This window comes from Thamnophis sirtalis, unplaced genomic scaffold (assembly GCF_051295495.1).
Source record: "Thamnophis sirtalis isolate CommonGarterSnake01/CBP01778 unplaced genomic scaffold, rThaSir2_p1.2 scaffold_1, whole genome shotgun sequence".
Classification (NCBI taxonomy): Eukaryota; Metazoa; Chordata; class Lepidosauria; order Squamata; family Natricidae; genus Thamnophis; species Thamnophis sirtalis.
The window spans coordinates 135,383,026-135,410,299 of NW_028261381.1; the positions used below are offsets into that span (position 1 = coordinate 135,383,026).

Genomic DNA, 27,274 nt, shown 5'->3' on the forward strand with positions numbered 1-27,274 from the left:
TTTAAGCTCCTTGGATTATGTCTTCTGCACAAAAGGGCAGGTGTTATTTTCATAACCCTATGTGTCATGTTCAAATTACCTTATTTAACTGTGATATAATCCAGAGATTGTCTTGTTACTTGCCCATCAGGTATTCAGATATAAGAAATCTTAGCAAGTATTGGCTGATAGATACGGTTGAAAATTCTGGAGATGTAGTCCCAGTGCATTGTGAAATACGTTTCTCCAGTCTATTTATACAGTTGAGTAAAGCATATAAAAGACAACCTCTTTTCCCTCCCCATCAGTGGTGGCATTCAATTTTTTTTTTACTATGGGTTCTGTAGGCATGGCTTTGTGGGCATGGCAGGGAACATGCTTGCCACGACCCTCTGTAGAACTCTCCTCCCAAAGGACACCTCAGCGGAGGCGAAAGTGTCCAGTCTATAGTTGCGTATAAATGGAGATGGACCAGACCACATCGCAGCACGGCAGATTTCTTCAATTGGCGCTTGCGTAGCCCAGGCGGCCGAAGTCGCAGCGCTCCTCGTAGAGTGTGCTGTTATGCGCGAGGGAACCGGTCTGGCCTGAATCTCGTAAGACAACTTGATGCACGCTCTGAGCCAGCGTCCGATGGTAGAGGATGTGACCTTCTTCCCCATGGAGGCCGGCTGGAATGACACAAATAAGGCCTCCGATTTACGGAAAGGAGCCGTTGGACTGATGTAAATACGCACAGCCCTCCGTACGTCCAATTTGTGCCAATTTGTGAGTTCCCTCTGGTGCTTGGGACGAGGGCAAAAGTCAGGGAGTATCACTTCCTGCGCTCTGTGGAAGATGGTGTTAATCTTCGGGACAAAAGCAGGGTCCAGTCCCCATTCCTTCTCCACTCTTGTGGGAAGATTACTGCAAAATCCTCATTCCCTTCCCACCCTACTAAACTGCTTTCCAGCTCCGTTTTCCTGTTCAAGGCAACAAAAGAAGATCAGCTGGGAGGCAGCGGGGGCAGGGGCAGCCTATTTGCTGGTTCTCTGAACTACTCAAAATTTCCGCTACCGGTTCTTCAGAACTGGCTGAATACCACCTCTGCTTCCCATGAATTCTCTAAGGAAATTCTTCTGTTCATTTTTGTTCCCTTTAATTTTTCCTACCAATCTTCTTTAAATTGGGTGGTCCTGAATTGCGCTATCCTCCTTAAGTCATCACATTTATGAAGGTCAGGATGAACATAAACGGAAGGAGAAACTCAAGTCTGGTTGCAAATTTCTTTCAGAATCCTTGTGGGAAAGGGAGGATACTCTACCTTATTTTGTGCTTGCGGTGCATAGGAGCTTTCTTCATGCTTGCATTTGCTTTCCAGTAATAACTACATAATTATACAAAGTTAGAGGCTAGTATTTTTGGAAGTGGGAAGATAAGGTTGACCTTCCCATGCTGCTGTGAATGCAGGTTACATTTTTAAGGTGGAAGGGGAAAAAGTGTGAATAATACATTTCACAATTATCCTTGAGAATGTTGCTCAAAATATTTTAAAGATAATTAAGCTGTTTCAAATAAATAATAATTAGAGGCTTATACAAATATTTTTTAAATATATTTTTAAAAACTTAGGGACAAACCTTTATTAATAGTCCATGGAGAGAAGCGAGAATCCAAGGCTGAGCTACATGAAGATGCTCACCCTTATAAAAATGTTCGTTTATGCCAGGTAATCACTTTTATTATCACTACATTTACCAAAAGTATACACAGGGAGTGTATATGATTATGACTACAATTGAGTCCAAAAATTCAGTTGCTAAGTGAAACAATTCTTAAGTGAATTTTGCCCCATTTTATGACTTTTCTTGCCACCATTGTTAAGTGAATCATTACAGTTAAGTTAGAAACATGGTTAAGTGAATTTGGCTTCCCCATGACTTTGCTTGTCAGAAGGTCACAAAAGGACACTCCGTCATCAATACGAATCAGTTGCTAAAGTCTGAATTTTAATCATGTGACCTTGGGGATGCTGCAATGATTATAATTGTGGAAAACAGAAGTATCTTTTTTTCAGTGCCATGGTAACTTTGAATGGTCACTAAATGAACTGTTGTAAATCGAGGCCACCTGTAGTGCTCTAACCTGATACTAAATTCATCATCTAGCAAGCATGCTCAACCTCCCCCCATTTTTTCATGTTCAACTTTTGAATTTTTCCCCTGTGTATTAATGTGATCATGTAAAACTTTTATTGCTTCTGTTTCCTAAAAGATATTCTCTCTCTCTCTCTCTCTCTCTCTCTCTCTCTCTCTCTCTCTCTCTCTCTCTCTCTCTCTCTCTCTCACACACACACACACACACACACACACACACACACACACACACACAATATATATATATATATAATATAGAAAGGCACCAGTAAAGTGAAGGAGTTCTTTTTCCTAATCTTTCATGCTCAATCTCATGTTGTATCTCTTTTTTCCTGCATAATAAAGTTGCTTGGGTGACCTTGGGCCAGTAACACTCTCAGCCCAACTCACCTCATAGAGCGGTATAGAAAGGTATGTTTTCTGCCTTAAAGATAATGGTAAAAGTTCCCATCGCACATATGTGCTAGTCGTTCACGACTCTAGGGGATGGTGCTCATCTCCGTTTCAAAGCCAAAGAGCCAGCGCTGTCCGAAGACGTCTCCATGGTCATGTGGCCAGCTTTTGAATTGCTACCGTGTTTTCCCGAAATTACGACATGTCCTGATAATAAGGCCATGCCATATTTTTCCTGTGGGCAAAAATATACACCCTGGACAACCCCCCCCCCCTCCAGCCAGGCAGAGCCAGGCAGAGCGCCACTCACCAATCTAACGATATCCCGAAGGTGCAAAGCCGCAGGAGCCGGGCAAAGGCACTCACATTGCTTGATGCCTTTGGTTAGGTTGGTGGGTGGCGCTGTGCCCAGCTGGAGCGGGGGGTTGCTGGGCAGCTGCTCTCACGAGCAGCCACCTGGCAACACCCCTTTCCAACTGGAAAGAGAGATTGCGCAAGCACTTGTTCTGCCTCCAGCTCCCGTGCCTCCCACCCTCACCATGCCCTGGCCCAGCTCTCCCTGCAAGGCCGGGCCAGGGTGCTTCTTGGGCCCCGCTGCCGCCGGGGCCCTGCTGTTGCCGCAGCCCTGCCACCGCCACCACCATGCTCCAAGCATAACCGGCTTCCAAACTCCGGAGATCCGCTGCTGAGTCTTCCGGCAGCAGCCGCTCTGGGACTACGCTCTATGGTTGTGGGCTGGCTGATGGAAGACTGATGTGACAGAGAGTCTTCCCGCAGCTAGCCCACAACCATAGAGCATAGTCCCAGATCTCTGGAGTTTGGAAGCCGGTTATGCTTGGAGCTTGGCGCCCTGGCCTGGCCTGCAGGGAGAGCTGGGCCAGGGCATGGTGAGGCTGGGAGGCATGCGAGCTGGAGGCAGAACAAATGCTTGTGCAACCTCTCCAGCCGGGCACAGCGCCACACAGCGTGTTTGGGATATTACTGGGTCGATGAGTGGCGCTCTACCTGGCTAGAAAGGGGGGTTGCCAGGTGGCAGCTCATGAGCGTGGTCACCTCATGGCGGCTTTGTTGCGCTGCTGCAACAGTGCAACACAGCCATTTGCCCCTGAGGCTGTGCCCGGCTCTTCAGGCGCTCGCTTGCAAGAGCAGCCAGCCACTAAAAAGCCCCCCCCGATAATAAGGCCCAAGCAACATTTGGGGGGGTCAAAAGAAAATAAGACCCTGTCTTATTTTCAGGGAAACACGGTAGGTTGGCAGAAGCTGGGTCAAGTAACGGGAGCTCCGTTACGCGGCACTAGGAATTTGAACTGCCAACCTTTCTGATCAACAAGTTTAGTATCTTAGCCACTTAGCCTTTGCCCTCGTTTTCTGCCTTGCGCTATTTCTAAAAAAAATAAGGCAGAATATAGATAAAATAATGTTCAACTTAAACCTTTCCTAACTTGGCATTTTTTGTCTATATTAGGACTGTAATTCTCAAAATTCCCAGTCATTATAACTATGTTTATTGTGAACATTGGAAATTGCAGCTTCAACTCATCTAGATGACAATGTTGTTGAGATACAATCTGAGAAATTTAAAATGAATGTGTGACAATTTATTGTACAAAATAATGTACATTTTGAATCGAAGATTGTATCATGTAGTATTAGCTTTAAAAGGTCTATTGTGCAGTTTATGCAGCAGCCACCAGAGTGCATCAAAATAAAGCAAAGAAAAAGTATTTTTAGTATTATTTCCACATAATGACAGGTGCCCTACACTGAAAAGCATATTTTTAAACAATGTTCTTATTGTAGGCAAAATTGGATATTGCCTTTGGAACCCACCACACGTAAGTAATTTATCATAAATGCTGAATGTCTGCTATAGAAATATCTTATGGTAATTACTTTGATAAATGCCACTGTGATTATAGAAATAATTAGAATCATGTTGTTGTGTTTGGGTTCTGAGAAAATACAAATAAAATGCCAATTACCTTGGCTTACCAATTTCCTTTACCAATTTCCTCTCCTCGCTATTTATTTTCTCTATCTCTTGCTTTACAAAATATTTGTTTTAGGGTAATCAGAGTGCTCTTTGAATTAATAAACCTAATTCATTTAGCATTCCCCTTCCAGAATTCTCAGAAGTAGCTACACTACTTCTGAAGGTTAGTTTGGAGTGTTATCAATATATGGCAAGGTTTTTCTGCTGGAAAGGAAAATACTTTATTATAAGGTGATGGGCTTATAATCTCAACTGTTTTAGTGTTGAACATACAGAGTCAGTTATACTGATGATTTATATAAAATATTTCAGGCTTATATACATTGCCATCAGATGCATTTTAATTTTGATGTGTTTTGTGTTAGATGCACCCGAGCCCCACTTATATTTGTACATATAGTTACATACATGGTCTTACAACCATGGATACTTTCAAAGTGTATCAGAAGAACTTTAATGAGTAGGTTTCATTTTAAAAAATGGGTTTTCTTCTCAGCCAGAAAAAGATGCGTTTCTTTTAATGAATAGCAGAGAGGCGATCCACTTTTGCAAGATCCAAAGCACTTTTTACAAATAGTTTGTGAAGTGTGTAAGACCTATTCTGTCGTTTTTATACATGGGTCCACAGACATTACTGACTAGGATTCACAATTTTATATTCTCTACATCCGTGATGGCAAACCTATGGCACACGTGCCAGAAGTGGCATGCAGAGCCATCTCTTCAGGCATGCGAGCTGCCGCCTATTGCTCTTTCAGGTTCTGGCACACCAGCCAGCTGTCTTAACGTGCGTGAGAGTGCCAGAAACCAGAAGAGCATGTGCGCACCAGGAAGATGATCTTCCAGTTTCTGTGCACCGTCCAGCTGGTCTTTTCATGTGCATGCACACTAGAAACCAACTAGCCGGTGCACATGCGTGTGCCGGAAACCAGAAGACCATCTTCCTCATCTTGCACATTGGGCAGCTGCTCTTCTGGCTCTTCTGTGCTTGCTCCCATTTTCGCCAACACTACGCTATATGGCACTATGACTTCTAACAATATTCTGACATCCACGAATGTAGCAATAGCACTTAAACTTATATACCACTTCACAGTGCTTTATAGTCCTCTCTAAGCAGTTTACACTCTCTGACCCTCAGCATCTTGCCCCCAAAAATCTGGATCTTCATTTTACTGACCTTGGAAGGATAGAAGACCGAGTCAATCTTGAGCCAGTGAGACCTGAACTGCCAAACTGCTGGCAGCCAGTGATCAGGAGAAGAAGCCTATAGTACTGCATTCTCACCATGGTGCCACTGAAGCTCTTGTAGCACAGTTTCCGCGCTATTCTAATATTGTAAATTCCCTGAATTATAGAGCATTATAGTTCATATAAACCATAATTTCAGATTAAAGACATAAAATATTAGAATATTAAAAATATATAAACAGTGGTGCTAGATAATCTAGTTATTTGTTATCCATAATGGCCTGCACAATACTTTATATTGAAAGGCAAAGGTTCCTTGGAGTCCATAATGGCAGGTATGTATGTGTCTTTTTCTGGAATCATAGTTACTTATAATTCTGTTTGCAAGACAAATTAAATCATGGATGGCAACAGCCACATTCTGCAAATGTATTCTTATTGTTTGGTTTACACACAATACTAGCCCATTCTGTGCCTTTTCAAATTATGCTATACCAAAAGAAGAAAAAATCATTACATTAGCATTATGTGTGAATCAGGCCAATGTGTTTCTTTTTTGTTTAATGCTCTATAAAGGCATAGAACACGATAGGACTGATTCTTTTAAAAATTCACCAGATAAAGAGTTTGTTATAACAAAATATGTTTTGAGGGATTAAATTTAGCAAACAAATTCCTTTTAATTAATTAAAGCCTAGTGATATTCATGTCTACTTTTTTGTTTGCTTAAAATGTTTATACAGATAAGAGGGTTCTTGACATACAACCACAGTTGAACCCAAAATTTCCTTTGCTAAGTAAGGCAGTAGTTAAGTGAGTTTTGCTCCATTTTACAAGATTTTTTTTTGCCACAGTTAAACATCTCACTTCAGTTGTTAAATGAATTCTGTGGTCATTAAATCTGGCTTACCCCATTGACGTTGCTTGTTGAATGCCATTGGGAAGGTTACAAATAGTGATTACATAACCCTGGGAGAGTGCAACTGTCATAAATACATACCATAAATACAGGCCAATTGCCAAGTTCTCAAATTTTGATCCCAAGGCTATGGGGATGCAGTTAAAACACATCAAAATCTGGCACCATTGCTAAACTTTCACATGCATCCCACAATTTCATCTCATTAATCTCATTCTATCCCAAGTGACATGGTGGCCTAGAGGTGGAGCTCTCACCTCATAATCAGGAACCTGGAGTTCGATCCTAGGTAGCGGCAGATATTTCTATGTCTGTGCGCAAAGACAAAATAACTCCACATAGACATAATGCAGGTCATCTGGCCAGTAAATGCTCAGCTCCATTCAGTTGCCCCAACTCCACCCCAATGCAAGGGATTACATGGTTGTTAAAAGAAAAGAAAAAACATTCTATCCCAGGGCTTAGAGAAAAGCGAAGTCTTAAGTGCTCTTCAGAACATTAAAAGGGTGAGGGCCTTCCATATTTCAAGGGAAAAGAGTGTTCTATATGGCAGGGCTGCTACAGGAAAGGTATGTTTCCTAGGCCCCATAAAATGGCAACATTTAAAAGGGGGAGTTAGGTACATGCTCACTCCACCCAATGTCTCCTTATTTTTTATTTTATTTATTTGTATCTCACCTTTATTATTTTTACAAATAACTCAAACCAGTCCTTAAGGAGATACAGTCCTGTAAATGGTACCATGCAATATAGGACTTTAATGGTAGTAATCAGCACCTGGAATTGCACCCTGTATGCCTATATTTAAATTACAAAAATTTGGCCGTGGTTGAATGACCACGTTTGATTTGTTTTAGTTAAATAGCACTAGTATATACTACGTTTATTCTGTTCTGTTTTGTTCTGTTCTGTTTTACTCTACTCTACTCTACTCTATTTTTTTAATGTCTACGCTACCCATCTCACTATAAAGGGGCTCATTATAAGATAAAAGCAACAATATTAATCATTAAACAGTAATTAAAATGATAAATATTAAGATTAAAATGAGCAAAAATCAACAGAAGGAAGCAGTATACAATGGGGTGAAGGTGGGATCTTCTTTAATACATCAACCACCTCCAATACCACCACTTAGTTATCCTTCAAAGGTGGTTTTCTAAACCATTAATCAAAGTACTGTTTCAAAAATGTAAACGCAAAGCTCCTTTTGAGTTGCATTAGGATAGAATTAGATCTTGTTAAAATAAAATTTGTGCATATTTTGTAACAAGTTGGTAATTAATATTTTCTAAAACAATTTTCCCAGATAGTATTGTTTTATTGTTATTTTAGGCTTTACTGTTCACTGTATTTTGCAGCATATGAAGCATACTTTAAAGATGTTTTTACTTTAATTTCTAAACTATAAATATTTATAACACTAGCAGAACCATGTGCAATCATAGAGTGAGTCAGTTATATGACTAGGTATATTTTTATTTCAGTATATTTTGATTCTCAGGTGCCAGTTTCTAAGGCAACCTGTTTGGAAGAAAACATCAGGGCAAAATATGGGACATTTTCTATTTAGAATCTATGGTGATTCAATTACTTTTTAAAGTGTTCACAAAAACAAGCTGACAAAAAGAGCATGTGACTATTATATTTACTTAGCAATTTTTTAAGTAGGTGGCCATAGCAGGATCACATTTCAAATTGTGGCAACAATCACATATCAGGTTACATTTTAAAATGAAATCTATTCAATGCACACCATTGAAATTAGACTAGCTATTTAATATGACAAATGCTTTTATAAAATATCTTTAAAAATAAATGATGGAATTATAACAGTGGAGAATTAATAGACAATACAGTAGTCGATTATTTGAAAGCCCTGGTCTCTAGGAAGCTTAAATCTTTTAATGGAGAGATTAGAGTCCCTGAAATTCAGTGGTGGGTTGCAGGAGGTACGCCCCGGTACGGGCGTACCAGAGCAAACCCGGAGCACCAGATACTGTTCTGGTACGGTGCTCCGGAGGGACCACCCATCTGCCCGAGCTCCTTACCGGTGTTTAAAGTCTTCTGCGCTTCCGTGCAGGCTCATGCTGCGTACAGTACCTGTGCAATGCTCCACAGAGCAGCTGGAGCATTGCGGAGGCGCTAAGACACATGCACGCGCTGCACGCGTCCATCAGGACACAGCTGGCCCCGTTCTAACTGTACCGGTTGGAACGGGATTTGCAAACCATCACTGCTGAAATTTGTATATGTGTAATTGATTCCTCAAATAATCAATATTTGTCATTAACAAAGAGTCACAAAATCCTAATTTTAGAGCCATTCAGAATACTGCAAGAGCACTAAAATGGTAATGTAATGTTGCGTAAGCCTTCTATGGACCATGTAACACAGTGAATGACGTACATGTTATAATATACTCAGATTGTTGGATATAATGGCGGTTGGTAATTAGGAAGAAAATTTGTACAAAATTTGGAAGTTCTGAATAATATAACAGGATAAATGCACTAAAGGAAAAAGATTAGTAAACCATACATTATAGAAATATTAGGCACTTATCCTTATGTTTAGATCTGTCATGAGTTCCTACCAATCTAATCTTTCTGATAGCAATATTATATAGAAGCATCTATAAAGGTGATGTCCCAAAAATATTAATGTAATATAGAGCAACAAAATAAAAAAGAATTCAAGCACAAACAATATGAAGAAAGGAAGACATAGTTTTGCAGGAATATAAATGGGAGGTTGGGACTTGCAAGATTCTGTTACAATAGTCTAATAAAAGTAATTTTCCTTTCCCTGTAGTCTACTTCTTGGTCTGGTCTACACATGGGGCTGATAAAAATGACATATAGTCCAGCCAATCAGTTGGATAATCAAGATTGGAATAGATCTACATTTAGGAAATATCACTCTTAAAGGAAATTTTAGCGACTCAAATGGATTTATGTGCTCTTCATTTTTGGCCTTGGTCTTTTAAAATTCTTATAGTATTTGATATGTAATTATTTTGGGAATATTTACATTATTTTTACAGGAAAATGATGTTGTTGAATTATGAAGAAGGCCTTCGAGTCGTGATACATACATCCAATCTTATTGATGATGATTGGTACCAGAAAACCCAAGGGTAAGAAAAATTATAATTTGGTACTTTGGCCCATGACTGCATGCCACAGTTAATGCCTTCACAACAATTATTGAGTTGGTTATTCGTAGAGGACACAGTCTTGTTTATATATTAGTTATTTCTTCCAGAGGTCAAGACGGTCTATGTAATGCCACTTCTACCCGTTTTTCCCACAGAAGCAATCCTATAACTGAACTGAAAGAGAGCAACTGGCCCAAAGTCACCTAGTGAACTTTCACTGTGGGTGGTTGTGCATCTGAGTCTTGCTGGTCTTGCTTCCACTCTCACATCTTAAAGGCAATAGCATATTGGATTTCACTGATTTGATTTGATATAGCGGCAAATCTCCTGATCATGCAGATTTAAAAAGCAGTATCTGTAATAAATCCTATTTTTTTATCAACTAAAGAATAATAAGCAATAGTTAATACTGTTCACCCGAAAGAAGCATTTCAAAATAAATGGTCTTGCATCATATGGAGGACTTCTGAAATTGTAGTGAATTTAATTAAATTATTGCATAATTTCCGGAGGGGGGGGTTGCTGTGAATATATTCTCTTATAATTGATGTCTACAACTGAGAAAGTAGTGCTTTGCTAAAAAGAACCTTTTTATTCAGGATAAAGAGTATTTCCTGAATATAGAATGTTTGCTTTTAGAGAGGAAATTACAGAAAATATTTGGTTATTTTCTACATAATAGGTATTTGGCCATCTACATGACCTTTCATTCATCAGTATAAATAATATGTCAGGGTTGTTGCTTTAATATCCTAAGATTGACTTAATGAAAGTTGCTTTGGTCAGACTGCCCTGAACCTCTATGTCTCTGCATGTCTGTCTTTCCTTGCTACATAGATAAATTATGAATGAGGAAACTTTAAAAATTATTATGTACCTTACTACTCTTGGCATGCTCTGTTTAGTGGTACTACGGGTTGGAGGAAACCTAGTTTTTTGTGAATCTTCATTCCCTCCTTATTCTACCTCATTAATGCTTAAAGTACATGGGAGCAACACACTTAGAGACTTCCTTTTTCCACGCAGTGATAGAATAGTCAACATAGCAATAGCAATAGCACATGGTGGGAAAGGTTTTATAACAGGCCCAGATATATTTGCAAATAGGTTGGGGATCCATTAACAGAAGCCATTTCCTTTCTATATAACTGAAGGAAATAAAGAAATACTGACTAATATGTTAAAGTGTCTGAATATTTATACTCCACCCTTTTTTTTTTACAATATAGGCAGCCTTCACTTAACTATCACTGTCAGGGCTGGAATCTTGGTCGCTGAGCAAAATGAGCGTTAAGCAGACTGTCACATGACTGGCCACATGACTGGTTTGCTCATTGAGTGCAATCCAGGCACTCCCAGTTGTGGTTGATAGCAGACACACACAGATTGTTAAACAGATGGAGTCCCAAATAAAGAGCACAGGATGGGAGGGGAACTCCCTGGGAGATTCCACTCAGGAACTGAAAACCAATACAGGATTTTTAGCTCCTGAGTGAAGAAACCGGTTTCCCTCACCTACCTTCCCTACCCTACACTCCTTACCTTACTGTGCTGCTACTCTGCTCAGGAGCTGAAAATTGTCCTTGGATTTCAGTTCCCTCTTGTACCTAGGGGCTGGCTGAAAGAGCTGCCCCCCTAAGGATGTCAGCTTTCTTCTGTACATTGAAGGGAGCTCTTCCTGTGGGGTGCAGATTTGAGCTCTGATTTTGCACTGTGGGACGATGTCAGTTTTTCTCTACATGTGGAAGGAAACAACTTTGGTGAGGTGGAGGAACAGAGCTTCAAACATCAGGATCTGAGCTTCATTTTTTTATCCCATTGACAGAGTTCAATTCCCCTCAGCAGGCAGCAATTTCAGCCAGCCCACAGAGATGAGAAGTCCTCTTGGCAGTGGCAGCAGCTAGCAACCATCCGTACTGGCTTTCCCACAGACTTTCTGGGGAAGCTATCAGAGAAGATTGCAAATGGCAATCACCTGATCATGGGGCATTGGCAATTGTTCAAAAGTGCAAATAGATTGCTAATCACTTGTCAGGGCAGCCTCCCTCAGTAACCAAGAAAGAAACCACTCAACTCCATTTTGCAGAATTAAGAGTACTTTTACTGGTTATGAGTAAATAGCAGCTAAGCAAAGCAAGAACTGAGGCAAAAGCGCGCGTAATCATAGATATCAATACGTGAGCCAAACTCCCTCCCCCTGGTAACCTCATCCCATAGTCCAATCCGCACACCCCTCAGGTGTCATGTGGGTTCCATCTTTGAAAAGCATCATCAGGCTGGTACGCAGGACAGTTGGCCTTAGCGGGCAAATCCACTATCTGCAGCATGCTCAGTAGATGGTGAGAACAAAACTCCCTTTTCTTACAATCACTCCTGTACTTAAACTTCCCCTCCCAAATACCATGCCTCCCCCTCCCCGTTTCAGTGACAGCCGAAAGCAAGTAGGGAAGCAGAGGCTGACATCACCCAGATTGTTATCACATGAGATGGGAGGGGGAATCACATGATGTGAGAGGGAGGCAGAAGGACTTTTTACAATGACCAGAAGGACTTTACAGGCCATAAAACACTCTTTCTGCAGCCATTGTAACTTCTAATGGACCTCAAATGACTGGTTGTAAATCAAGGTCTAACTGTATGATTTCAAGGGACAGTAAGTGTTCATAACTCAAGTTTGATAGAATATGAAGGATGTCAAAACTGAGTTTAACTTTGCTTTGCAAAAAACACAAAGTAAATGTAAGTTTTTCTTCTTTTTAAACTATATAATATGTGCTTGTTAATGCAATTTTACTGCTTTACCTTTTAATATTTTAGAATATGGCTAAGTCCTTTGTATCCAAGATTGCCTCCCGGGAGTCCTGAGTCTGATGGTGAATCTCATACGCATTTTAAATCAGATCTAATCAGCTATTTGATATCTTATAAATCTGCTAGTCTGATGGAGTGGGTTGAAATAATTAAGCAGCATGATCTTTCAGAGACCAGGTATATAATTCAATGTATCCTTATATTAAATAATTTCTCACAGTTCCAATGTTCATCATAGTTATAAAAATGTGTTTCGATATAAGCAATTTTTAAACTATAAAATTCCTAGAATTGTGTAGAATTATGGCATTGAAGATGCATTTTTGTGAATTTGTTACTAAAAGTAATGTCACTATTTCTTTTGAAAAGCATTTTGTTTGTTTGTTTAGTAATTTAAATTAGACTCTGTGTAGAAGCTTTTTGTGAAAATGTGTCTAGGTTTTTTAATAAGCAGTAATGCAGTTTGGGAAAACAACTTTTAAAATTGTATTATATGCTGTATAATTATGCTGTAATAACATGTACTATGATGCAATTTGGGAAAACAACTTTGTGTGGTTAATTTTTATGCAGGGTATATCTTATTGGGTCAACTCCAGGTCGATACCAAGGTGATGCAAAAGAAAAATGGGGTCATCTTAAACTGAGAAAGGTAATAGATGTTTATGTCTTTCATCTTTCTTGCATTTCTGATAAAAAATTGTAGAACTATGAAAGATTGGAATATTTCCAAGTAAATATTTGTAAAATTATTTATTTATTTATATTTCATGTTTCTAAACTGCCCATCTAGACCGCTCGTCTCCCTCAAGGAGGGGATATGAGCGGTGAAGAGGTAATCTTATGAAGAGGTACTCTTGTTACTCGTTATTGTTGAAAAGTTCGTTGCTATAGCAGCTTTTCTAATAGAATAGCCTTCAGAATTTGAAAACTGTTAAGATCATAAACCCTGTTTGTTTCAGTGTTAGGCATTTTGGACTCTCAATTTACCAAAAAAATCAATAGATTTAAAGAAAAATAAAAAGCAAAACAAAAGTGTAAGAATCTGGTGAACGAAAATTCAAAAGATAGTTTTACTTAGTCAGTGAAATCCTTGGTGACCTGCTTTCCAAAAATATTGAAAAGCTTCATCTGGTATAAAATGCAGAATTGCCAACAGTTATATGCATCCCTAGAACAATACGTTACACCCTACTCCGCAAACTGCATTGGTTTCCATTTTGCTTCCAAATGCAATTCAGGATGCTGGTTTTTAACCTTTAAAAACCTTCATAGCATGCTACAGATACATGAAACATGATTTCCCCTGAAATTGGATTACCGTATTTTTCGGAGTATAAGATGCGCTGGAGTATAAGACGCAGCAAGGTTTTAAAGAGGAAAATTTTTTTAAAAAGTTTTTGCACTCTGAAAACCTCCCAAAACCGGCCCGTTTTTCACGAAAATGGCCCTGGTTTTTTTTTTTCAAAAAAGGGTATGAATAGCCCTTAGGAGGCTTGTAGAATGTTCCTAGGGGGCGGGGGGGGCAAAAACGAGCAAAAAACTGGCCCATTTTTCACAAACAGGCTCGATTTTTGTCAAAAAAAGGGGGCTTATAGAGTGCTGCTGGGGGCGGGGGGGCAAAAAATGGGCCATTTATTGCTCATTTCTGCCCTCCCCAGCCCCCAGGAGCTCTCTGAAAGCCTCCTACAGGCTATGCATAGCCATTTTGGTGAAGGGGGCGGAGTTTCAGGAGGCAAAAAATGCTGTATTCAGTGTATAAAACGCACCCAGATTTTCAGCCTCTTTTTTTAGGGAAAAAGGTGTGTCTTATACTTCGAAAAATATGGTAGCTGCTTCCTTTTTTATATTCCAGAAGGCCCTCAAGACCTGTTTACATTATCAGGCCTGGGGTTCCTAAGAAACCAGAAATATTTTTAGATGGGTCTATTGCTGCAGTGACCAGTTTGCATTTTTGCACTTAGCGGTTTCTATATTTGTAGATTTTTAGATGTTTTATATTTGTGGTTCACTTTTGGGTTGATAGATGACTATACAAATTTGATAAATAAATAAATTGGATGATCTGTCCTTTATCTGACCCTTCAGGTGTCCCAACAGTGAGCCCATTACCACTATAATTGGATCCATCCACTCTGCTGCTGTTTTTTTTCTGTTCCTTTCATTTTCCCCAGCATTATTACGTATCCTACATTATACATTATTTAATTAGCAAATTCATAAGAGATTTAGGCTTACTTTTGCAGTCTCTGCAGGCAAGGTTAGAATTTGATAATAAATAATGGTCAGTCAACCATAAATATTTTGTACACACTGCATATCATCTTGAATTGTTCCAATTAGGCAGCCCTGTATTGTTGTTGTTATTGTTAGGTAATTCACAAATTTATGCCAAAAAAGTGTATTTGGATTGCTGCAACAATTGGTGGTTTCAATTCATTGTCCTTCAGTTTACAAAGGGACTGAAAACTTAATTGGTTTTATGTAGAAATTGAATGCTGGTTTTCCCACTAATAACAGTGGATATGTTAGCCTGCGTCTGCCACAATGCTGGCTCACTAATATAAGACTTAAAGCTAAACGTATCTGGAAAATATTCAGGAAAGTAAGATTTCAGCACAAATGTCTGCAATAATTTTAGTCTGCAGTGTTGGATAAAATATTGAACATATGCAACTAATTAAGGAGCAATGTCTTCATAAAGTGTCTCATCTGCTACTTAATTGAATAATTGAAGGTGATAAAGTGTTAACATTTTATTGGTGTTGTTTCTGGTTTTTTCCCCAAACAGCTTCTGAAAGAACATGCAACACAAATACCTGATCAAGATTCTTGGTCTATAATAGGACAATTCTCAAGTATTGGATCAATGGGAGTTGATCAATCCAAATGGCTGTGTTCAGAATTTAGAGAAAGTTTGGGGAGTTTAGGAAAAAAATTGAAGACTCCTCCAAATGAAATTCCTATCCATCTGGTAATTGACCGCTTGATACATACATTTGGGTCTGGACATGCGTGAGAGAGTGTCTGTGTATTTATAGTGTTAGAAGGGCAGGGATTCAAATGGAGGTTCTTGTTCCCTTCTCTACACTTAAAACTGGGAGGAAATCTTAACATATGAAACCAGCTTCCTGAATGGTTGCTATGGAGAGATAAATGTATGAAGAGCAAATAATGGCACTGCAAAAAGAAACCAGCTATTTCACCTTCAAAATTAAGAATATAGTCTGGGTCTGTTGGTTGCTCATCCTTACTGAAAATACATTGTTCATCTCCACAAAATCTCTACTTTGCTTTTTTAAGTATTCAGATTTCAAAATGTGTATCTGATTCAACAAATCTTTGTCAAAGCAGGTGTGACTTAGTCATCCTTTGAATAAACATAAAAGTCTGTCCAGAAGCTAGTTTCTGTTAGATTTTTTTTTAATGTAGCAAAATCTCAGAAAAAATAACATGAGTTTTCGACAAACCAATAGCAGCATCAAACTTGACTGTTATATACTCATGCTCTGTTACTTGGCAGTATTTTGATGATTGGTAAATTGTATAACATGCACAACGCATTTGTTATAAATACCTGGTATTACATTTGCTTTTATTTGTTTAGATTTATCCAAGTGTCGAAAATGTGAGACGGAGTTTAGAAGGTTATCCAGGTAAGATATATATATTCCTGCCTGTGATAATACATTTGTAAGATCACCTGTCAAAATTAAAAAATTAGTCTTTTATTTCTTTTTCAGCTGGAGGTTCTCTGCCATATAGTATACAAACTGCACAAAAGCAGCTTTGGCTACACTCTTATTTCCAGTAAGTAAAAATGCTGTCTTTATGGTTAGTGTTTTAAAATAAAGATGCAATCAAACCTTAAAAACTAACACTTACTGTGTCTTATATTTCTAAAATATTTTAGAAAAATATTAGTATTAGATGTGTCTTAGAATGTTCATCATAAAAATCCAAACAGAGATTATATAAATTGACTTTCAGGTGTATTGTAATAACCTTTTAAAAAAGCTTAATTATATGCCAATCAATTGATTTTCCAAAAACAACACTTGACATCTCATATTTCAAACATGAGTACAATGTTTTCCGTGTTTCTATTTAATCCTTTCTATTAATATAATTACTGAAATTGTTGTAGATTGGATCTTTGCATGTGATTGGTAAGGATATCTAAATCAGCCTTCCCCAAACTGGTTCTATTCCATGCTGAGTGGAATAGTTCCTCTCAGAGTTTAAATCGCAATATACTTATGAGCCACGGTAGCGCAGTGGTTAGAATGCAGTACTGCAAGCTACTTCTGCTGGCTGCAGTTCGGCAATTCTATTCTCACTAGCTCAATGTTGACTCAGCCATCCATCCTTCCCAGGTGGGTAAAATGAAGACCCAGATTGTTGGGGGCAATATGCTGACTCTGTAAACAGCTTAAAGGGGGCTGTAAAGCCCTGTGAAGTGTATATAAGTCTAAGTGCTAGTGCTACTTGGAGCACTGGAGCGTTGTCAGGTGGCAGGCAGTTGATCCAAACGATATCTTGTCTTTTCTATCAACTGTTGGGATTTTTATTTGTATTAATTTACTACAACTGTGTACCTGAAATCAACCAGATTCTTCAAATGTGTTCAGTTATGTTTCCCATCATCCCTTGCCATCAGGAGTGAACCTTTTTAGTTGGGGTGGATAGAAGCTATTAACCGTTATACCTTGAAGTCACCAAACTCAAATATTTCAAGTAATGTTCAGTTATTTAAAAAGGAGGAATAAAATACCTCTGGCTATGGATTTTGCATCCTAGGAATTAGAATCTAAAAACGTATCTTGGGTTTAATCTGAAAAATTCCTTTCTTTTGTTTTAACCCAAGCAAATGGTCAGCTGAAACTTCAGGTCGTAGTCATGCAATGCCACATATTAAAACTTACATGAGAGCATCCCTGGATTTCCAGAAGATTGCATGGTTTCTAGTGACAAGGTAAGTCTTTTACAGATAATCCTCCGCTTATAATTGGGACTGGAATTTTCATCACTGAGCCATGCAGTGATAAAGCAAGATGTCATGTGACTTAGCAGCCACAATTTCCCTTGGCATCTGGCACAAGGATGTCCGGCACAGTTTGGACAACAGTGGAAGAGGCCTGGGGAGAAGAGCTGGCAGCAACAGCCAGCAACTGGGTGCATCTTGTCAGCAATGGGGATAATATGGTGAAGATCAATTGGGCACAGCAGAGACTCCAGAATGTGGAGGGGGGCTGGGGATTTGCACTGAGGTAGCTGGCCATGATATGATTACTCAATAGAGGCTGCACTGAGACTGAAATAGAGGTGGCAGCTGCTGAAGGTCCCAGCCTCTAGTTCTACCCCAGCCTCCATCAAGGAACGCCACTGTTATGGAGAGAGTTAAAGCATCCTTATGGTCGTAAATGCAAGTAAATTTTGATCACATGACTGCTACAATAGGCGTAATTTCAGGCACAGGTTGTGAGTCCTGTCGTTCAATTCTGAACAAATGGTCTTGTCAAGGACTGCCTATATGGTTTTTTCCCCTATTTTGTCCTCTCCAAATTCTTGCATTCTGTGCACAAACAGAACTCTTTTCTTCTCTTTTTTGTTTATGCCTGTTTAGTGCCAATCTTTCCAAGGCTGCTTGGGGAGCTTTTGAGAAAAATGGCACCCAGCTGATGATCCGATCATATGAACTAGGAGTTCTGTTCCTGCCTTCACAGTTTGTAAGTTCATTTTAATCCTACACCAGGTTGCAATGAATGCAAATAGAGCCAATTTGCTTTTTTTATCCACTGCTCAAGAAAGTCAGAAATGTATTTGCATAAAAAAGTAAAAAGAAAAGTATTTTTCTATGTGTAACTCAGTTCCAAAGAAAACTATTAGTTATGTAGGCTCATTTAATGGGTGTATTAAATTGCAAAACTACATTATACTTTAATGCCAGAAAAGAAGACTTAACCGATTCACCAATTTGTTCAATTCTCCCAGTCATCTAATCGCTCTTGATCGTTTATTCAGCATGATAATTTTTTTCTGGACAGTGACTATACTTCAATCTTAAAAATAAATTATGGATGCTTTGAGGGCTGTAATCAAATGTCCAGTGGTGTCATTACAGACCCAAGCTTTCAGCCTTTTATTTGAAAAGACAAAGATGGATGAAGCAAAAATGATAAAATGAAGTGCTGCAGAAATTTGCTTGCAAATTGATTACACAACAGGGGATGCTCCAGATGCGAAAATATTCCCAGTTGCATCTTCTTATCCAGTAGCAAATATTCCATCCAGTACTGTGCTGTCTCTATGTCTTCTCTTGGGAAATGTCATTAACTGTTATCATGGAAATGAACCTTTATATTTATCTTATGGAAGCTTATACAATCCCAACCAACAATTTGATGCTTACCAAAGATTTTGGTTATAATTCTCAGAATTCCTTGATACAGGCTATAATGGTAGTGAATATTACAAACTGTGTTAACATATTCTAAATAAGGCAGGTTGCTTATTCCTTCTTCAACCTTTTCAGTTCCTGGATTGAATAAATATATTATCCAGCTGATGGCGTAGGAATTGGTTCTCCAGGAATGGTTTGTTCAATCCTTTTTTGCCCAAGAGACTGAGTCAGAATTGAAGCCACGCCTCCAGCTTTCCCTGCTGATATCCAATTCCGACTCAATCTTGCCCGAAAAGAGATGTAATTTTTTTTGCTGTGAGTGAAAATTGGTTTCTTTCTCAGAATAGTTTTTCATTGATTTCTTTCGCTTATCTTTAACGTTATTAGCAGAAGGAAGGTGTTTGAACTTGGCTCACAAGTTCTTTCCCACCTGCTTGTGTTAGGATAGTGAATTCTGTGGGTTGGATCCTCCTGGAGGTTCGCCCAGACAGAACACAGAGAGAGGTCTCTCCTTCGCTGAGGAGTGAGGTTTCACTCCAGGAAGAGGAGGAACAAAAGGAGATGGAGCTTTATGATGATGAAGGTTTGGCACCGGATTCCCCTGCCTTTGCCGGTTTGTTTCCTCCTAATTTGTTCTGTTCCTTGCTATTTAAAGCCAGGAGCACTGCAGCCGCTGAGACAGAGGAGGACAAAGAGAAGGCGAAGGAGACTGGGATTGAGGCTTCGATTTCTAAGGCAGCGCCAAAGAAAAAGTGTTTCTCTGTAGAACCCACGGTGCGGAAAGAGGATATCCCTGTACTGAAACTGTTTCTGGATGTCATCCAGAAACAGTGGGCCAAGCCAGGTACTTTCCCTACCCCAGGTGGGAATGACAGACCGTTCTATAATATGGAGCCTGATTTCTCCCAGGCATTACAGGTTCCAGAAGTGGGCGCTCCTGTGGAGGTGCAGAGAGCCCTCCGTATTTACATAAAGAGAATGGCACCCTCCAGGAAAACAGAGGCGTTGTTTGTTTCTTTCCAGCCTTCTGCCAAGGGGTCACGGGTGTCCTCCTCTACTATTGGACGCTGGTTGCGAGCTTGTATTACCATGGCTTATGAGGCGAGAGGCAAACCGGTACCTCAGGGCATAACAGCTCATTCGACTAGGAGTGCAGCCACCACAGCCGCATGGAACACTCAGGCCCCAGTTGGAGATGTTTGTAGAGCTGCGACGTGGGTTTCCCCTTCACCTTTTATTAAGCATAATAGATTGGATGTGTTTGCATCTGCATAGGCATCATTTGGGCGTAGGGTGCTACAGGGAGTACATGCTTCCTCAGGTGCCACGAACCAGTGAGTTCCCGCCCTAGAGACTGCCACTTTGGTATGTCCCATTCCTGGACCCTCCTGCGCCATCAGCTGGACAAGGAACGTTGGTTCTTCTCAGCGTGGCGCAGGACGGCCCAGATCCCACCCTGGTTGTTGTTTTTGGTTAGGTCTGTGTCCCTGGGGGCTACTAATGCTGCGGGCAGGGCCTGTTCTTCTTTTGTTTCTCTAATTGGAGCTGCGCCTCGTCGGATATCAGCAGGGGAAGCTGGAAGCGTAGCTTCAATTCTGACTCAGTCTCTTGGGCATATAAGGATTGAACAACCCATTCCTGGACCGTTCTGCACCACGCTGAGAAGAATGTTCAGGTAGAACCAATGTTCCAGCTCAACAGAGATACAGTAGATACCCATACTGGTCATATTTAAAAAAGCTTTTAAAATTTAGATATCTCTCCAAAGCTGGGATGATGGGTCCTACATGTTTGACTAGTTTTTACTGGTTGATTCTTTTCCAGATTTGGTGTTTTTAAAAAACTATATTTTATGAGTTTGTTTTAATACATACTACCTTAAGTGGTTGTCTTATGCTTTTCTGAATAAATAACCAAGAGAGAATATTTAATATCCAATGTTTTACTTGCATATAGTACTGTATATAGACCCTGTTACAACCCACAAATAATAGAAATACATATTAAGAAAAACTATCAAGCAAAAAAGCTTTATATTCTCCAAGAATTCAGTGTTTCCGTAGTAGTATTTTGAATGTGAACATAATATACACAATTTTCCTGAAAACTACTCTACATTCATTATTTAACAGAATTAACCTACAGTATGATGTAGAACATTTCTTCATTTCAAATTAAGGTGGTTAAGTTGGTTTTTTGAGGTCTTGCTTAGTTTAAAGAAAATAATGACTGAGTAATAGATTATCTGCTTTTAATTGTGGCAGATTGCTTATACATTAATTATTTGATTATAGTTGCTATTTAGACAACCTACCTAATAGACACATATTGGCAGCATGTTACTAACAGCACCATATTACTGTATTTGGGGTTTTTTTAAATTTGGGTTGAATGCAATATTTTTTTTTTAGAACTTGAATACAGGGTATTTCCAAGTAAAGGAAAATATGTTTGCTAATACATCAGTATTGTCATTTCCTGTTCCTTATGATCTGCCCCCTGAAAAGTATGAAAAAAAAGGTAAGGCATTCTCCTATATAATTATTTTTTCTGCATATAAGTAAAATTAATCCACTTGAATGAATGAAAACCATTTAAAATAATAAAGAACATGCAGTTGTAGATTACTGGGAAAAGAGGATTTAGAAAGGCCAAAACAGACAAGTGAGTAGAATTTTGTGAAGAAATTCCTGAACCAGATTTCTTAACTAGATACCCGATATAACAGCTGCTTAAATTACAATTGTTAGAAGATTCTATTTTCAAATCCAGTGTCAGGGTTCCAAATAACATCCAAAATCAGAGTCCAAGGCAAAGTATTGCTCACAGTTCCAATTTATTAAGAGAGTCATGTTGGCACATCTGGGAAAACCCGAATCTGAAAGCTTCCCGGTTTTTCCCACGCAGTTGAAAGTTCAAGATCCTGCCCCCACACCCACAAGCCCATCACATGGTCCAATCTTCCACTGCCATGCTGCAGCTCCACCCATCCAGTTCCGGTTAGGTGTAGAGACAAAGGATGATCTTGGATTCTAGAAAGACATTTTATTTTGACAACATCACATTCTACTTACTGTTCCCACTCCCAATTCCCCACTAATGAAACAGCAGAGTAGAATAGAATATTAGTGTGGCAGGCCAAAGATCCCAAAAGGAACCGGCTACAGTCCTGACATCCAGCTGAACCCTGAAACTTTTGCACATCATTACCTCTTTACCAGTGTCTTGTTACAAGCTTTTTGGAATAAGCGTGAGGTACAGCTAGAATAAATACAGAATGCTGCTTCATGTTTGAAATGTTTGTTGTAATGTTTATTCCATTTGTATGCCGCCCTATTCCCGAGAGACTCAGGGCAGCTTACAGCAGGGGGGAAGGGGAATACAAACAAAAAAACAAAAAACAAGCAAGTTAAAACAAAGCAACAGTCCCAACCATTTAAGTCGCAACTGATAAGATTTTCAGTTGTTACGATTCATTTGTGTAATGGTGCTGCAATTGAACATGTCACATTTCACTTGCACTTGTACTATAATTCTCTAGCAAATCAGCATTCTATTACTGTATTCACTACACAAATATGCTCCTGTTATTGAACTACAGCTCCTCCTTGGTCTAACAAACAATAGGCTTACTTTTTAGTTCCTTTCAAATTAAATGGGATTTTAAAATATCATTGTGTGCAATAGAATTGGTTTGCTTTAAAAGCTAATAAATGGAAATGGAAGATCCTTTAGGATCTCTGGAACATTATTTTCAAAGGCTTTAATACAGGCATTCCTCTTATTATTCATAATATTTCTGTTTTCTAAATAAGCAAAGTCTCACACAGCGGTCAAAGGGTCATATTAATTTATCCTACGACAGACATATTATCTTTTTTATAGATATATAACTATATACAATTTAGAGCCCTTCCAATCTCAACAGTTCTGATGGCTTACAGTTTAAAAATGAAAAAGTACAAAAATACAAGAAAAAGAAAAGAAATCACAAACATGCAAATAAGCAAAACCATCCAACAGATGCTCAAAACATCCTGCCCAAGAGGTGGGACAATGGTCATATATTTAATAGCTTTATGAAAATTATCAGAGTAGGAGCCACTTGGATCTATGGAAGAATATTGGTCCAAAGGACAGGGGTTGCAGCTGAAAAGTTATACTTCCTGACTGCTTAACCAATAAGATCCAAAATGTGCCCACTCTACTGGATCTCAGCAGATACACCCAACCAAAGAGAGGAAGTACAAATAATCAGGATTGATGTCCTGAAGGTCTTCATAGGCGATGACCAGCATTTCAGATTCCATCTAGAAGCCAAACACTAACCAGTGCTGCTCACAAAATAATGGAGTCACATAAATCTAATGAAGCATGCACATCATTGCCTGCAACTCTGCATTTTGAACCAGTATAGACTTCCAGTCACCTTCAAGAATAGGCCTGTGTTGAGCACATTTGTTAATCTGTTTGTGATGTGACTAAAGGGCCTCCCAGTCCAGAAAAGGATGCAATTGTAATGCTAGATGTACCTATGCAAAGGCCCTTTTGGTCACAGCTGTCACCTGCTGCCTGTTATTTGAGTATGAGTTGTGAGTCCAGATGAACCTCAGATATCATGCCACCTTTGAAGTGCAACTCTGTTTAAGACCAAATATAACCAAAGAACCTTTGATTCTATAATTGCTTTTAGGATTATTGTATATAACGTTGCTCACTACTTAAAGATGGCTTTAAAGAATTGGTTTTGTATTATGAAGCAGTAAATTTAAAAGCTAATTTCAAGTAAAACTTATTCATAAACATTTCCATAGTTTCAAAGTGGCAATATTAGATTATTTAAGATTAACTGATTGGTTAGAAAATGGCTAGGTTTTAAATAGCTTTAATATAAAGAACTTTAGGAAGGGGGAATCTAATTTAATTTCAGTTCATCTTCATCTGTGCTATAAATCTGTCCTTTTAATTTGCTTTGCAGACCACCCATGGATTTGGAATATTCCTTACACCAAAGCTCCTGATACACATGGTAATATGTGGGTTCCGAAATGAACGTTTAAAGTAATTCTGAATCTTTATTTGGAATCATTTGAATACCTGTCAGATTTTATGCTTTATATCTGTACATTTTATTATATATCTGTACACTTGGAAAAAAATTGTTTGAATAAAATAAAATAAAAGACTTTAGGTTATTATTACTAACAGCATTTTTGAAAAAAAATAATTGCTTTGAAGATTAGCAGCATTAAATTTCATGATAAATCATACTTTTGAAATTACATTTATGTAGACTCCTTGTTTAGTGACCATAATTGGGATTAGCAATTCAGTCATCAAGTGAAGTGGTCACTAAATGAAATAGGTAATATTCTTATGATCTTACTTCATCTTTCCTTTGCTTCACAGAGTAATAAATATAAGGATTGATCATAAAGTTCTCTTTCATTACATGTTAGTAATATGTTAATGTAATATGTAATATGTTAATTTTTCATCACTCAAAACTGGTCACTAAATGAAGCAATTGCTAAACAAGGTGTATCTGTAAATTAGAAAATTTTGAAATGGCCGTCAGATAATTGTCTTTTTTAGCCAGAATAACTTTAATCTCTTTGGAGAGTTTTGTGAAATTCTGAACGTGATAAAAGAGAAAGTTTACAAAAAAAATGAAATAAACTACCTAGCTGTTAGCCATAAAAAATGAACATTTAGTATATTTTAATATTAATGTGTGTGTGAATTACTTAGGGAGGCAAGCCAATAAAAGAGCAAGAAACATTCAAATCTGGGATTATTCATGAGTACATTACATAATTGAATCAAGATATTCAGCTATATTTGAGGAAAAAAAGCAGTATTATTTTAAGAATTTATATCCAAATGGGAAATAAAAATATCATTTACAATAGTATCCAGTACTGCCCAGCAATAGAAAATGAAACTTTTTCTGGGCTATTTTCCTTGAATTTTATTCAGGCAGTAATTTATTTAAATAAATTATAACTTGGTCAGTTCTAACAAGTCCCTCCTAACCTGTCTCTTTATTTACCTAAGGCGTTTGATTCAATAGAGGCTTCCATGTGTACAAAGGAAGACAGCTCTCATCTTTTTATTTCCAGTTTCCTTCAGATTAAAAAAAGCAGAGCAGCTGCCTTCTTGTTTCTTCTTCCACTCATCAAAGTCATCTCCAGCCTCATTCAGCAATTTCCTTCCAGGGTTACAGTAGTTCTGGTAGCCTTTTGAAGACTGGCTGACTTACTCTGGTTGTTCTCACTATATAATTCTAGCTCGCCAATTTCTTTTGGGCCCTGAATGTTTCAGAATCAAGCCCAGCAAGCCTTTGACAGAGAGGATTGACTCCAATAGTAGATAAATGGATCCTGTTGTGAGTCTTCAAGATATACCAGATTAGAAAACCAAAGCACACATGCTCATACCAGTACTACATTTTATTACAAGGTATAGTCACAGAACCTTGCAATGAATGCACTTTTCCCCTCCCTTGGTCTTCATGAGAGGTTCTTGTCTGAGAGCCTTACTCAGGGTACAGTTCTGGCCTGGACACATATTTCTTTTATCTGACTTACCTTGGTTGCAGCTCTTCCTCCTGTTTCTCAAATCATTATTTCTATCCATTACACTTCGAAACATGGGATTTAGAATATGTGTGCATGAAATATGCTTCATATTATCAATTTCTTTTTGTTTTTGATGAGTGAAGAACAGAGATGAAAACAATCTCACTTCCATTCCTTTGCCATGTAACTGGAACACATTAGATTAAAAGGGGAGGAGCATCTGAATAGCGACTTTGGGTCCTCTATTTCTAACTTTGGGTTATTCTGATTCTTTTCTATTGCTCAACTCTGGGCATCATGAGAGAAATAATTTACAAAGCATCCAACTCTTTGATCACCCATCTTTTTTTGCCATAGAGAAAGCAGATGAAAACTTGTCACCTCATCATGTCTCTTCCTCTGGGGAATGATCAGGATTGTTTTCAAATAGTTACTCATGGCTATTACTAAAGCCAAAAGAATGGGAGGAGGGAGCTGTGACAATTCGTCCTTCTGCCTTCTTGATTGCTACCTCTGTCCTTGATGCAGATACTTTGAAGAGCCGAGGTGGCGCAGTGGTTAGGGTGCAGTACTGCAGGCCACTTTAGCTGACTGATCTGCAGTTCAGCGGTTCAAATCTCAGCAGTTCAAATCTCACCGGCTCAAGGTCGACTCAGCCTTCCATCCTTCCGAGGTGGGTGAATTAAAGAGGGCTGAAAGCCCTATGAAGCGGTATGTAAGTCAGATAGATAAATAAATAAATAAATGTCTCTATGACTATTTAAAGTGAAAATTTAAATGAAGAAGTGAAAGACAGAGAGCCTGAAATGTCTGATGTCTTAGATTGATTAGGAATCCAGACCCTGTTTTCACCAACTCAATTCCTAAAGAGAGAATACAGGTGAGCAAGTAATAAGATAGTGCCCCTTTAGAGATCAAACATTTCTGTTAGGTAGTACATTAGCAGAATTAGACTGGAAATTCCTAGCAACTGTTGAGAAAACTCAAGTTCAATATAAGAATAGTGTGTAGGATACTGCACAGAATGAGAAATCACTTTCTTTCAGATCAATCTGTTCTAAATTCAGTAAAACTGGAAAATTCAAGATTAAAATGAGGCATTAGACATATGGCACACTGTCTTTTGACTTTGGTTCCTTGCAAAGATAAAGGGTTAAGATAAAGCATGCCTAGCACTTCTGCAGAGATACAGGTAGTCCTCAATTTACAACAGCTCGTTTAGGGACCATTCAGTTACAACAGCACTGAAATGTGACTTAAGACCATTCTTCACACTTACGACCGTTGCAGCCTCTCCATGGTCACATGATAAAAATTCAGATACTTGGCAACTAGTTCATATTTATGACAGCTGCAGTGTCCTAGGGTCATGTGTGATCTGCTTTTGTATCAAAATCAATGGGAAATCCAGATTCACCTAACAACCACGTTACTAACAACACATGCAACGATTCACTGAACAACTCTGGCAAGGAAAGTCGTACAATGGGGCAAACTCACTTAACAAATCATTCACTTAGCAACATAAATTTTTGGCTCCATTGTAGTAGCAACTCTACCTGTACTCTTCACAAAACAGGACTGTTGGCTTCTGAACAATAACGATTACCGACAACACGGTATGGTATACGGGACCTTGGGAATTCATTTCATGTGCTTGTAGCACATGAATTCCTAAATTCCTTAGGGCAGCCCTACTTCCAGACTCT

The 27,274-nt window shown here is 38.7% G+C and overlaps 1 protein-coding gene across 2 annotated transcripts in view; it reads left to right on the forward strand.

The window, feature by feature from the left end:
- TDP1 (tyrosyl-DNA phosphodiesterase 1) overlaps positions 1–27,274 on the forward strand; it is an 89,646-nt gene that overhangs the window by 7,578 nt on the left and 54,794 nt on the right. The window contains exons 4-15 of one of the 2 annotated variants that reach the window (XM_087725387.1): positions 1,591–1,687; positions 4,308–4,342; positions 9,657–9,749; positions 12,588–12,758; positions 13,155–13,233; positions 15,373–15,555; positions 16,189–16,237; positions 16,325–16,391; positions 17,449–17,556; positions 18,208–18,310; positions 21,396–21,504; positions 23,963–24,179. In XM_087725387.1, the coding sequence (XP_087581513.1) occupies positions 1,591–1,687; positions 4,308–4,342; positions 9,657–9,749; positions 12,588–12,758; positions 13,155–13,233; positions 15,373–15,555; positions 16,189–16,237; positions 16,325–16,391; positions 17,449–17,556; positions 18,208–18,310; positions 21,396–21,504; positions 23,963–24,036 (1,168 nt within the window). In that variant the 3' untranslated portion in view covers positions 24,037–24,179. Of the gene's footprint in view, positions 1–1,590; positions 1,688–4,307; positions 4,343–9,656; positions 9,750–12,587; positions 12,759–13,154; positions 13,234–15,372; positions 15,556–16,188; positions 16,238–16,324; positions 16,392–17,448; positions 17,557–18,207; positions 18,311–21,395; positions 21,505–23,962; positions 24,180–27,274 lie in introns of those variants that run through there. The other variant, XM_087725393.1, reaches the window with a different exon arrangement.